Consider the following 13,202-nt stretch of genomic DNA (forward strand, 5'->3'; position numbering starts at 1 on the left):
TTTCCAAAGTATAAATACAGAGAGAATTTGAGGTCCGTGGCACTGCGAGAGACTCATGACTAGTAACTCTATAACATGTACTATGTTATCGAACACTCAGTAGTGTCCACCTGTCCCTTAGTTAGTTGTCCCTGTTAGTTTGTCTATATTAATTGGTCCCTGTTAGTTTGCCCCTTAGTTGGTTGTCCCTTAGTTAGTTTGTCCATTAGTTAGTTTGTCCCATATTCCTTGCTGTACGTAAGCATAAAAGCCCTAACTAAACTGCAGTACTGCTGCAGCACTTGCGATTGGCGTCAAGTAGTCCCATAGTCATCCGAAAATGACTTTATAGTTTAATATCTTGTTGCGTTAAGTTGGGTTGTGCTACCATTCAATAAACATGTTGTAATGTAATGGAATGATTAAGTATCTTATGTTTATGTTTTGAAGGTTAGTTTACATTATGACATCACTAATAGATTGGGTTAGTGTTGGGAAAGAATGTTTATTGACTAGAAGTCTTGATTAATGATGGTGATTTCAACAATGGAATCAATGTGGTGATTTATGCCATAGATGTGTGAGATTTGGTAGCAGAGCCATTGGTGAGTTTCTTGGTTTTTGAGTCTGATTGTGATTCTTGGGGCTGTCTTAGGATTAGCGCCGGTTTTTATGCAATTCCATTGATCGTCTAGTTGATTAGCGAGAAGCTGGGCTAAATAGTTGTTAACAATAACATCCTCAATCACAATATCAGATATGGCAGGATAAATTTGGTTGACGAATTGAAGAGTAAGTAGAACTAAATCGACTAGTTGGTTGTCTATATCTCGGTAGAAAAAGATGATTCTGAGCTTAGTTAGGTTTTGGTAAGGTTTTATGGGGTGATCATTTGAAGTAAGAGATAGAATGTACTTGAGTTGTTTTTGTAGGTAGAAGATAGTCTCAATGGGGTGGTAAAAGACTTTGTGCTGAATCTCTTTGAAGTAGAAAAAGCGATTGTGATTGGGATTAACATAAACAGTGTCGTCATCTTTGAGTATACAAGCTGAAATAAGATCTGGAATTGGGAAGCGGCGATAAGCCCAAATAGAGAGGTTGGCGAATTCAAAAAGATTGTAGATGATGTTGCCCAACGTGTTAATGTCACTGGCAACAGAGTGTTTGTACAGTTGCTCGGCAACTACAGACATGGACTCAATAGTCGCATTGGGCATCCGCAACAGAGATCGTAGGGCGGAAGCTTTAATTGTGATATTAGATTGTACTAGAGCCTCAATAACCAGTGGAACATGCTCAAAAGGAAAGGTCCTGTCTATATTGATTACGAGCGGTTGCGAAGCTCGGATCGTTTCAAAGAAAGAGACATCAGGCGAGTGGCCGGGTCGTTCGAGATTTAGAGAGGGGAAATTACACTTAACAGTAGGTATTGTAAGGCCACCAGTAGTAGTATGGTCTTTGATTCCAATAAATCCTTTAATAGATAATACTGATGCCGGACTAACGGCATGGATTGCATTAAGCATTTGGATGATTAGATTGAAACATTCGTGCGAAAGTAAGGGTGCGTTTCTGTACGGCTTTGTATAATGAAGATAAATAGGACTATAAGGTAGATTTTTGATCATTTGGCATATCATATTGATAGAGGGATGGGGCCAATGCGAATGTGTAGTGGTTAGTATTGAATTGCTTTGATTATGTCGAGTAGAAGTTGATGCTTGGTTGGGAGCAAGTCTATCTAATATATTAATAAGTTCGATTTGTAAAGAAAGAGTTATCTTGGGATGTTTGGCCAGATAACATTCGAATTCCATGCGTCTGTTCTTATCCATCAAGAACGCTGCAAACAATAGCTTGGTCTTAACTGGATATTCACTAAACCGAGTAGTTATGTATTCGACTTTCTCGACCTTTTTGTTGCACCAATCATTATAGACGTAATGGTGTTTCAGAAAAAGAGAAGGGGCTTTCATGAACTGATATATTATGTGGGCCATTTCAACTGCCAGAATGCTCTTAAAGTAAAGCTTTACAACAACAGTACAGGGCGTAGTTCTTGGGCCAAGTGACTTAACTGCTTCGTTAAGTTTAGCCAATTGTTCTTCACCGCTCCATCCACGTCCACAACTCTTCCCTATATTCCAATCATGGATAAGAACCCAGTCTGCCTCTATTACGCGAAGAATGGCCAAGAAGAACCTATAGTCCACACGGTGCTTAGCATTTAGAATGTAATAGACCTGTAGGCCACGAAGACGAATCAACGCAACTAGATTTTCCAGGATCTTCTGCTGTTCGTTAAGCGGCCTCCCTTCACAACGGCCCGGCCAAGAAAACCTAGGTACATCATCCCGAGCATCAATATCATATTTCCACTGATTGGTCTTATTTCTAGTTATAACGTAATGGATTGGTCTATACGTCGAACTTTTATCATAGGCTATGCTACTACCACCAAAGATTCTCTTAGCAAGCGACTTGATAGCTTCTAGGTTCTGGTCAACAGTTGTGTTTATCTGTTTAGTGTTTCTAGTTGTCTTATCGCTATTATCTCCACTAGAACTACTTATTATCGTATTCATATCTCTTCTTTTCCACATATTTCTATCTATACTTCCAGTTGGTTTAGCAGAACCTGTAGGATTAACAGCACAGGCTTTAGCCCTGGATCCTTTCATCCCTTCAACCAAACTCAGTATACCTACTAAAACAACCCAGACGAGCACAATTCTACCCCCCTGCATTCTTAGATCTCCCACAAAAATTCACAATATAGATTGATAGCCTTAATTATAATCCACTCTAGTTCATCTGTCAATTCAAAATAAAGAGTCATCCCTAATCTAAGCACCCAAAATCATACAACGCCCAGTACGAACCCAAAGAAGAATCCTTCATCTAGCCCCGTAGTCCATATAAACACCATCCAAACCATAACTCAAACCCAAGTAACAGCCCAATAAACTGTACTTATTCTAAGTGCAGTGCTATCATACGACCACTACCCATCCACCACATGATCAATCTGATGGCCAGCAAGCTACTTGCTAGTAGCTATCTGTTGTGCCCCAGGGAAGGATAAAGACATCTCAACCAAACGTACTCTACGAGAGACAAATCATCAGTCAGGTTGGTATTATGTTAGTATTGTGCTGGTGTTATGTTGGGATTTTGGGGTGCGAATCTGAATAGTTTCTAGATCTGGTATAGTTCTGTGCGAATCTTTCATGTATGCCATAGAAGTCATAGAAAGGCCTTTATCAATCTTCGTCGTATATTTATACTCTGAAACAAGTGATAACAAGATTGAGATTTCTTTTGGGATATCTTAGCTTATCTAAAGTAGTATGGAATAAATATCTAAGTTCTTTACCCCTGTAGTTGACTCGTCTAAAAGTAGAAATATCTCGAGATCCTCATTAAGATGTGTGGGGGACTGGTACAGACACCACATGATCTATTAATATTACTACTAACATGTAACTCCAATATAACCAACTGTTGTACATGAAAATCCCAACACTACTTAATTAGTGGGCAAAGAGTTTAGAGATCGTAAAGAATCAAGAGACTAATCTTTATTGTTAAACATCATCTGGGCTACATGATGTTTTCATTACTGATGCTGGGTTAGTAGTTGGTAGTAAAGTTACAAGTATTAGATCGACATCAGAACCATAAAGAGTAGCAAGTTTTACTATCTAGAAATTAGATAGCGAATTAGATTCAGAGAGGGATAAGAGGAATAAGAATTAGACCTTTGAAGCGAAAGACGAGTTTCTAACTGAGACATCTAAGGGAAGCGTCCAAGACGTTGCACCTTCATGACAACCAACTTAAGACCATCGACTATATGAAGAATCTGGCATGTTTCTTTGTCTTTGGTTGAGTTGGTATTGAGTTGGGTTGGGTTAGTATTAATATTGGCTAAGAGGAGCCCTTCCCCACAGGCATGACACGAACACCAGCCCAATTCAACCAATTTTAGTTTGCATATCTACACTTCGATATGACGTCATACTCACTCACACTTATATTTACTTAATAAAAGCACTACTCGTCGCAAAGAATGTCTTTATTAGAGTATGTCTTGGCTATTAGTTAATCCGCTTCAAATGATCCAACTTATGGCCATCTTTTGTTGAAATGCCAGGGGACACCCAATATGAAGTGCATAAGGTCTTGCCATTCTTAACAAAAGAATTGGGCCCAATATATTCAGTAAGACCTGTAGCATGAATCTCTGCGGAGCTGCTAGGCGGTTGGCCTTGGTTTGAAAGGTTAGTTCTAATGCTTAGATAAGCACAAAACGGGAGATCTTTGTCTTTCGCGGTTCTGGCTCCTAAACTAATAGTAAGGTCCTTTTGGTAGTCTAGCTCTAATCTGAGGACGAATTCGTTTATCCAGTTGACGTCATCGAGAAAATCTATCTTGGTCATATTGGGGTAGACTATATCTATTTTGGATATTGATAAATGAGTTACTAGTGGCCAAATGAATTTCTGCACATTTGATGTGAGTCCATGAATACTCATGCGGATAATGTATCGCGACTCTTCGATCTCCTCAATTTGGTTTCGGAACTGCTCTCGTTTCTTGACATCATTGAATGATGACTCCAAAGAAGGGCAAGTTATATCCGGCAAAGAGATAGTAATCTCAAGAGGTTTCTTCATAGCATTCAACTCTGGGTTTTGGATGAGTGTTAAGAGCTGGGATAGGACTAATAAACCAGCCGGGCCGCGAGGATACCATAGCCAGACTTTTTCCACATTGAATATGATTTGATTGAACTTCTTTAAGACATCTAGTAACTCCATCAGTTCACTTTCTTCCCAATCAAGACTCAGATAAACCTTATGATCATATTGCAACGAAGTGTTAAATACTCCATACTTTCTGGGTTGATTATCTTCGTTGATATTAAACGCTCTCCAAACAGGTGGGGCTTCATTTGTTGTTGTGTACTCGTTGCTGTTACTTATAAACTTCCAGAGAAGCTTTACTTCCTTTGAGTTTAAATTAGGTGTACAATCCTTTTGATCCAATTCGGGTAGTTTAAGCCCATATCTATTAAAAGATGACGTAGAATCTTGATCAGCAGATTTGTTACTTGAATGAAGTTTACCGTCCATGCCTGATTCGTTAGTTTGGGGATTGCATAATTGTGCTCTTGAATTAGAGGGTTCTGAATCAGTGGGCTCCTGTTTACTTTCACTTTCACTTTTGACTTCCGTGTTTTTAGATGTACCATCAAGTTGAGCTAGCGTTTTTTCAATTATCCTAGATATGCTGTTGGGGCTTTTGAGTTTATCATACTTCAATACTTGATCTATCATTGAATCCATAACATTTGTTAGATCGTTCCCGTTTAACATATCAATCTTAGGTACCATTTCCGTTAGTTCTTCTATTATGATCACTTTGATTCGGCTTTTTAATACAATGTAATTGTAATAGGCACCTATTGTGATTAGATTATTTTCAGCTATGATTCTTTCTTCTCTCCGAGATGGCTTTTGTAGGCCCGTTAAGGCACTCTTAATTTGGTTTAGTTGTTGTACTATATCTGCTAGCTTATCTTCGCGCTTCGTTTTCGTTTTCGATTTCGATTTCGATTTCGATTTCTTTGACGTCTGGATCCTCTTGCATTCAAATAACCGTTGTTCCATTTGTTGGATAACTATATTAACACTTTTCTGTATTACTTCTTCTCTGATTAGTTGAGATAGTAACTCAATCTTCTTCTGTCTGAATCTATCCTTTGATTTGTCAGAGAAGCTGCAATCGCTTTGGGTTGACTTCGACTTCTCATAAACCTCTCGTTCTTCTTTCTTGAGGTTCTGTTGGCCCTGCTTTATTAGATCTATTTGCTTTGTTTGATTCTCGTTTAAGAGTTTCAGATTGTCTATTTCGTTTGTTAGTTCAGCATAAACCGATTTTATTTGACTATCTATATCTAACGTGGCGTCTTTAGATATATCAGCCAACTCCATCTCATCTGAATTCCTAACAGCACTACACCAAACACAACACAAACCAATAACCAAGCAAACTACTTGATAAACATTCAAAGAGTATCTATTCATGCTTTTGTTCACTTTGTAATTCTATCTTATGTTGTTATTTATAGATCAATATTTAATCTAGTGCAATTAATAAACAATTAACAATATACCCATATACGGCTATCTCAAACAAACAAACGTATATGTGTTTTTGGACTAATTAAACCCAAATAACACAACTAGCTTAATTGTAACAAGAAGCACTTCTGTAGTATTGCCATTAGTCTTGATATTTGCAACCATCTCGATGTGAGTGACCGGTTCACACACCAACAACTAACCCAACACGATGCTATGCTACAGTCTTTGGCTAGTGCGTTGATAGGAATAAAAGCAATGATTCAATATCTATAAAAGACTTTGATTGCCTACTTGGTGCTCGATAGAATGTATCTATCCAAAAGAGATTACTGCAACACAATGCTAACTAGTCCCAGTGCGTGCTCAATTTCGTTATTTTGTGACATTCTTAGCTGAATGTAGCTGCTGGCAAAACCTCGCTCTTTGTCATGAAAGCGGCGGTCGATTGTACTTCGTATAATAGTGGCATACTGGAAACGAGATACTTTACAAATAATAGCGGAGAGACCTTTATTGGGTTAATGCTAGATTAGACGTGCTCAAACAACATGTATTTGGCTGGGGAGGCTATAGGCTAGTGTGGTGTCCGGGCCGCCCCCCACATATCTTAATGGGGCTCTCGATATATCTCCACTTCAAAGTGAGTTGTCTATTGGGGCAAAGCTCTGGAATACTTATCGGCTTGGCACTAATTGCCACGAGTGCGGTTAAAATCTCGAATTAGAAACCATAATCACCGATTAGTATTTATACTCTGAGTTTATGAAGTATCTCAAGATGACGTACGATAAAGAGAACCTAACCCATACTAACCCAATACTTAACCCAAATACCATCTAAATACTAACACAATCTTATGTTTATTGTTCTAGAGGAAATAAAGAGACGGTTTAGGTTTCCCGCGCTGATTCTCAGCCATTGGCACCTCAATGTACTCAATGCTCCCATCCCGGCCTAACTTTATCACTGTAGCTTTGTTCATACAGCGATAACAATAATTCGGTGCACTCCAAACCGTCACTACTTGCCCACCAAACATCTCATTGTACCCCTGCTCCACTAACTGGTGCGACCGAATAATCCGTTTCAATCCACTTTCCTGCAAGAACTGCGCTACCTGTTCCGCGCCAAACAAGTACCCAGCCCCACGACTGTTCGCTGTAAATTCAAGCACGCCCTCATCCGGATCACTCCAAAGCAATTCGGTCACTACTCCACTCAACGGCACATCCCCAACCCTATCTATCCCTAAAATCTTATCTAAACTCGTACTCGGCCCAATCCCACCATGCACGGCAAAAGTCTCCTGGTCAATCACGGCCGCCAAAGGCAGATAATCAAACACTTCACAAATCATCTCCCAAACCACCGGACTCCCATACGCCCGAATACATTCCTCATAAAACCCATAGGCCAAAGACAACCGCTTAGATTCATGATTGCCACGCAACAACCATACTTTATCCGGCCAGCGCACTTTCATGTACAACAACACCAAAATCGTCTCTAACGAATTGGCCCCACGATCCACATAGTCCCCTAAAAACAAGTACTGATCCACCCCTTCAATCCCTAAAATCTCCAATAAGTCAAAGAACTGTCCATGAATATCCCCAACAATCAACACTTCCGCATTCAGTACCAATAAACTCGACTCTTGTGCTAAAATCCCCATCGCCCGCTGGCACAACTCAAAAACCTCCTTAGCATCAATCCCTCCAATTTTCAATCGCTCAACATACTCCAATAATTCCTCCTGCCCCACCCAGCTCATTACAACATCCTTATCTATCCGATTGGTTAGCGATCTAGTCACAGACATAGACATTTCCAGAAGAACCAAACAATAAAGCGAAAAAAATGCACCCCAATCATGAACCATTCAAAAGATCTATATAAAGTACTTGGAGTAGATAAGAAAGCTTCTAATACTGAAATCAAAGCCGCCTACAAAAAGTTAGCCATGAAGTACCATCCAGATAGACATATCAAAAAGTCCGAAGCAGAACAAAAGAAGATGCAAGAGTGTTTTAAAGAGGTTAATAATGCTTATGAAGTCTTATCTGATAAGGACCGCCGATCTCTCTATGATTTGACTGGATCTACTGATGCATCTGCTGGTGCTAACTTTGGAGGGTTTGGTGCTGGTCAATCAGGAAGTAGTTTCTTTAAACAAGCTGGATTTGGTGGTGATGGCTTCCACTTTGCCTTTGATGGGGCTGGTAATGGCCAGAACTTCATGCATGGTGGAATCTTTGAATCTTTTGGACGAATGTTTGATGGGGGAGATATGGGTGGTTTTGGTGGTGGGACAAGATCTAAGCAATCGACGGCTCCTAATGCTATCTCGGAGTATAAGTTAGTTGTTAGTTTAGAGGAGATCTGTAAAGGAGCAACTAGGACTTTAAGGATTAATAAGAGACTGCGTAATGGTGCGACTACTACTAATGAGGTAGTGGTTAATATCTTACCTGGATATAAGCCGGGTACTAAGATTACGTTTAATAATGCTGGTGATGAATTTGCTGATGGCCGTGGCACGGACTTAGTTGTTATTTTAGTGGAGAAACCTCATGCTTTATTTAAGATATCTGGATCAGATCTAGTTTATGAATTTGAGATACCGTTGAAAGAAGCCTTATCTAATCCTAAAAAGCACGTAGTAGGTTTACTTGGGAACATGATTGAGATAGATAGTGTGGTGCTGGGGATGAGAATGGAGGGGGGAATAATTGATGGGGAAGGACTACCCGATCGAACTCGTGGAGGACGTCGTGGTAATTTGATTGTTAAGCCAAGATTGGTGCTTGATTTGACTTATCAAGAAAGAGAGGCTATTAAAAAGGTTCTTATGTAGATAAGGTTGGATTGAGATAGTATTTGGAAGAGTTTATTATGATCAGATGAATGTCTTATCATAGATAGTGAGTTTTTGTTTGTACAATATCTAAATTAGGTCTTGTCTTCTATCTCGTTATTTGATTATATATGTTTATTTGGGTTTAGCTGAGAAGTGATAGATTATTCTGATATACTAGGTTTTGTCTTGGCAATTAAGTATCTTAAAAATAGAGATTGCTTTAGACTCAGTTGTTTCTCTTTCTGGGATTAGTATTATGATTGGTATTAGTATTAGTATTAGGATTAGTATTATGATTGATATTAGGATTAGGATTAGTAGAATTAGAAGGAGAAATGAACAATCAATAAATCATAAAACCTATATATGAGTTGAGTTGAGTTAGTATGGAGTTATGTTGGTATTGAGTTGAGTTGAGTTAAATTGGCCTTAAGTTGATGTAGTGGTGTGTTCGGGTTTTAGTACTTGCTTTGGTTGTTGAATTATTGGCATTCAATGGTTGCTTGTCTAATGGTTTGTCTAGTGGAGAATGAGATACTTGACTAAGACGGTAAAATCAATAAAGGTTCTGTGGGAGACTTAATGAATGGTGGAGTCGGCTTAGGTGTGGTGTGGTGACCCATTCTAAACCAACATATGCATGCTTTGTTTCGTTTCCCTGTCAAGAGATTGGGTTGGAGCTTTTGGATGGTGGGATTTTATTATCTGGGTTAGTATTGAAAGGGCAATGGAAGTAGATAATATTCTTGGTTTGTAACTATAGTGCGACTTGGTTGGTCAATAAAAGGTGATTGAATTGTTGGGTTGGTTTAGGATACATTCCTCCGTGGTTTCTGGGTTCACGACCTCTAACAACTTGCTTTCAAATTGAGTTGTGTTAGGTTGAGTTGAGTTAATGTTGGTATTAAGTTGATGTTGAGAGGAATAATGGTGTGTAAATAATAAGACATAAGTTTAGATATTCCTGATGTCACAGTGTTATATGGTTGTTTTGATTATACTAACCCAATAGGTACTTAAAGATGGATATTATATTGTGTCTCTTAGGTACCTTCTAAATAATAGTCTAATGGACACACAAATCAACCTAACTCAACCTAACCCAATACAATAAAACAGTGGCCAAGGTCAATTTATTGATCTTAGGTGTGGCCGGCACTAGCGGCCAAAGCAAGTATCTCAAATGAGATGTGAGTTAGTAGAAGGGTAAGTGCAAGTAAAAGAGCTCCAATAAGAAGAAGGGCAATAAATGTAGCGACTTTGGCAGCAGAAGGGTACTTGGTTTTGAACTTGAAGTACTCCAAAAAGGCTGCTACTAACCCAATAATCAGTAGCCCGACTGGTAGAACAAACAGATGATCAATAAGATATGCTTTCTGGTTATCAATAGCAACATGAGCAAAAAGAACAACAGCCCCGCCAAATACACATAAGGATACTAAAGAGTAGACAAACCATCTGCCTAAAGCATCGCCAAGATTGAACGCCTTGTTCGCTTTCCGACGAGATAACTGGCGAAGTAATAAAGCTACTACACAAGTTGTGATCATTAGCCCCAAGAAAACAAGTACATCGGAAAAGTCGTACGGGCTGTTGTTAGCATCAACTAGGTTTTGGCCTGCATGGGCATAAATATAGAAGAGATAGGATAAAATAGCTAGAGTGCTGGATACGCTAATCCAAATAATTGAACTTAGCACTGTTTCCGTGGTACTACGGGTTTGGCAACTCTCACGGATCAGTTGATAGGACAGGCCTTCTTTAGATGGAGTTGCTAAGTCGCGGTAGCTACAGTCAAAAATAACCCCACTCTCGGGTGCTGCAGGTGTGTTCATGATCACTGCTACTCGGCCGAATATAAATCATGACGTCATCAGCCCATATATAGTCAAATACAATGTAACACCCGCCGATAGAGTAAAATGATATTTCAATAAGCATTAGAAGGATTAGACTAGTCTTTCTTTCATACCACAACAATACCAACTTAATACAACTTAATACCAACTCAACACAATACAACACAACTTAACTCAATACAACACAATACTAACTCAATCCAAACCTGCTTTTATTAGGTGCTACCCTCCTGGGCGGGATCGGACTTTTCCTTTTTGGCTAAGGCGGCTTTGAGATCTGCAATCAAGTTGCAGCTGTTGTAGTACTTTATGTCACCAAAAAGTACCTCAATGTTCTGCTTAAGCCGGGCATTCTCTTCCGAAAGCTCTTCTAGGCTTTTGGCGTCGGAATGATGTGTAAAGACAATCACGGGAGTAAAGATCCGGGCAATTGTAAGAGGATGGCCTTTCTTACAGACTTCGACTTCCCGGGCACTTGACTTCGCATACACATCTAGTAAGTTGTCTTTCAGACCCGAAACAGTAACTTTGCCATTGATTATATCAACCACTAATTGACTGAGTGCTTTCTGATTAAGCGCTGAAATCAAGTCGAGTAAGAAGACAAACCGAGTCCGACTAAGGGAAGCTGTATTCTGGACAAACAACAGAAACTTGTTAAATCCTTTCGTATTGATTTCCTGGCCAATTTGATTGAAGAAGATTCCATTCAGATTAGAGACTAATAAAAAGACCAGTTTAAAAACCGGCTCAATCTCAATCCTAGTTAAGTACGAGATAGCAGAAACCACAACCCCAAGGATTTTGTTCAGGGCCGCTGGATCTACTATTTTGTTTTCAATCAGCATTTGATAGTCTGGCAAAGGTTTGATTGTGTTCAGCACTGTTTTGATAAAGTACATACGTTCTTTAGTCCCTTTCTTAATACGCTCTTCCGAAGCAAAGTCATTATCAAGATGGTTAAGAATATCTTCTATCTTATCGTCACTTAAAATACCCACTAGCTCATCGCCTGATGGCTTAGCTGGCTTTTTACTAGGTAGTTCAACTGAACCTTTACTCCCCTTCTTATCGCTATCCTTGTTTTGATTTTGCTTCTCAGTCGCGGCTGCACCTGTCCTAGCCAACTCCTTTTGCACGGCCTGCTCACTGGCCTCGCGATTGAAACACTCAGGACACGGCAAAGCTTCTGTACACCTTAGAAAGATCGTGTAGTGCGACTTAGGCGGCCGCTCCAAGGCACGAAACCAGGTTTTGGTTAGGGCTAAAGCCCATAAAGTCACTTTACAGCACATCGGTGCATCTTTGGTCTTCAAAATCTGAACATACTCTTCCATGTCAGTTATCTCATCGTGGGCTAGCCAAACTAGAATAGTGTCTCTTCCTTCCATTGCACCCTTGGTAAACACAGTCCGACCCCTTTTTCTCTCTTCTTCTAACTATTGGTCAGCCGTAGATCGTTGTTTGAGATAGGCTCGATGGATTCGTTTGTGAAGAGCGACTTCGTCCTTAGCCGCTAGCAAGTACTTAGTTCCACATATATGGCAGGTTTCATACCTCTTCTGGCCAAAATTAAGCCGAGTTTGACTTGAATCAAGCAAGTTTTGAACTGGACGTCGGCGTAAACTACTCGTTTGAACCGGAACATTTGGAGACTGAGTCAGAGGCCGACCCAGGAGAGTCAATGGTCTTGTTTCCGGCAGATCTTCTTTGGACCGCACTCGCCCGAATCTTTTCATTTTCCAGGCTGAATGGTTCCTCGGCTAAAACATCCTCAATTTCCGCTATAATCAAAAGCACTGACAAGGCGTGGGCTGATAAGGCCGAAAACTCCTCTTTGATTTGCAGCAATTGCCGATTCAATGCCGTTTTTTCCTCTTTAGGCACAGCCCCAACAAAGATCTCTTCAATACACTCCTCCCGGCCTTCTGCCTGACCCATAGCCCGACTAGCATCAATCACTGCCTGCAACCGCGACTTAGAAACAAACTCACTTGGTGCCAGGCCTCGTCTTCTAGCACAAATTTCCTTAATGTGATGATTATCATTGGCCACTTCAATAAATCGTTCAATCAATCCATCCACCACCGTCTTATCATAAGCCCGTCCTTCACTTTGTAACTGCTGCAAGTAACTAATATAGCGCCTATGACCAGCCGATAAGTGCAAGTCACCGACAAAGAACGTATGCATTGTTTGTTTACTGTCCACCTGTTTATGTCTCCAAGCAGGCATTCTCCTACCAACCCAAAACCCAACTCATCACCATATCTACAACCCAATAAACAACACTCTAATATAAGGTTAAGATAAGTTGAGATTGGGTTGAGTTAAGATTAGGTTGAGTTAAGA

The 13,202-nt window shown here is 39.9% G+C and overlaps 7 protein-coding genes across 7 annotated transcripts; 1 reads left to right on the forward strand and 6 right to left on the reverse strand.

Annotated features, from left to right (window-relative positions):
* Positions 1 to 491: 491 nt before the first annotated feature.
* On the reverse strand, positions 492 to 2,726 carry NEHOM01_1108 (uncharacterized protein; the record flags this gene model as incomplete). Its single annotated transcript, XM_051489986.1, has 1 exon — positions 492 to 2,726. One exon carries the CDS (start codon positions 2,724 to 2,726, stop codon positions 492 to 494), a length of 2,235 nt encoding a protein of 744 aa, XP_051345946.1.
* Positions 2,727 to 4,079: 1,353 nt separating this feature from the next.
* NEHOM01_1109 (uncharacterized protein) lies at positions 4,080 to 6,071 on the reverse strand (the record flags this gene model as incomplete). Its single annotated transcript, XM_051489987.1, has 1 exon — positions 4,080 to 6,071. One exon carries the CDS (start codon positions 6,069 to 6,071, stop codon positions 4,080 to 4,082), a length of 1,992 nt encoding a protein of 663 aa, XP_051345947.1.
* Positions 6,072 to 6,999: 928 nt separating this feature from the next.
* Positions 7,000 to 7,953, reverse strand: NEHOM01_1110 (serine/threonine-protein phosphatase 4 catalytic subunit; the record flags this gene model as incomplete). The annotated part of the gene is made up of 1 exon (XM_051489988.1): positions 7,000 to 7,953. One exon carries the CDS (start codon positions 7,951 to 7,953, stop codon positions 7,000 to 7,002), a length of 954 nt encoding a protein of 317 aa, XP_051345948.1.
* A 51-nt stretch (positions 7,954 to 8,004) lies between these two features.
* NEHOM01_1111 (DnaJ-like protein subfamily B member 4) lies at positions 8,005 to 8,988 on the forward strand (the record flags this gene model as incomplete). The annotated part of the gene is made up of 1 exon (XM_051489989.1): positions 8,005 to 8,988. One exon carries the CDS (start codon positions 8,005 to 8,007, stop codon positions 8,986 to 8,988), a length of 984 nt encoding a protein of 327 aa, XP_051345949.1.
* A 1,145-nt stretch (positions 8,989 to 10,133) lies between these two features.
* NEHOM01_1112 (uncharacterized protein) lies at positions 10,134 to 10,826 on the reverse strand (the record flags this gene model as incomplete). Its single annotated transcript, XM_051489990.1, has 1 exon — positions 10,134 to 10,826. The coding sequence occupies one exon, from the start codon at positions 10,824 to 10,826 to the stop codon at positions 10,134 to 10,136; it is 693 nt and encodes a 230-aa protein (XP_051345950.1).
* A 239-nt stretch (positions 10,827 to 11,065) lies between these two features.
* NEHOM01_1113 (uncharacterized protein) lies at positions 11,066 to 12,241 on the reverse strand (the record flags this gene model as incomplete). Its single annotated transcript, XM_051489991.1, has 1 exon — positions 11,066 to 12,241. One exon carries the CDS (start codon positions 12,239 to 12,241, stop codon positions 11,066 to 11,068), a length of 1,176 nt encoding a protein of 391 aa, XP_051345951.1.
* Positions 12,242 to 12,476: 235 nt separating this feature from the next.
* On the reverse strand, positions 12,477 to 13,085 carry NEHOM01_1114 (uncharacterized protein; the record flags this gene model as incomplete). The annotated part of the gene is made up of 1 exon (XM_051489992.1): positions 12,477 to 13,085. The coding sequence occupies one exon, from the start codon at positions 13,083 to 13,085 to the stop codon at positions 12,477 to 12,479; it is 609 nt and encodes a 202-aa protein (XP_051345952.1).
* Between the last annotated feature and the right edge of the window lie 117 nt (positions 13,086 to 13,202).

Source organism: Nematocida homosporus, assembly GCF_024244095.1.
Source record: "Nematocida homosporus strain JUm1504 chromosome Unknown 4564, whole genome shotgun sequence".
Classification (NCBI taxonomy): Eukaryota; Fungi; Microsporidia; genus Nematocida; species Nematocida homosporus.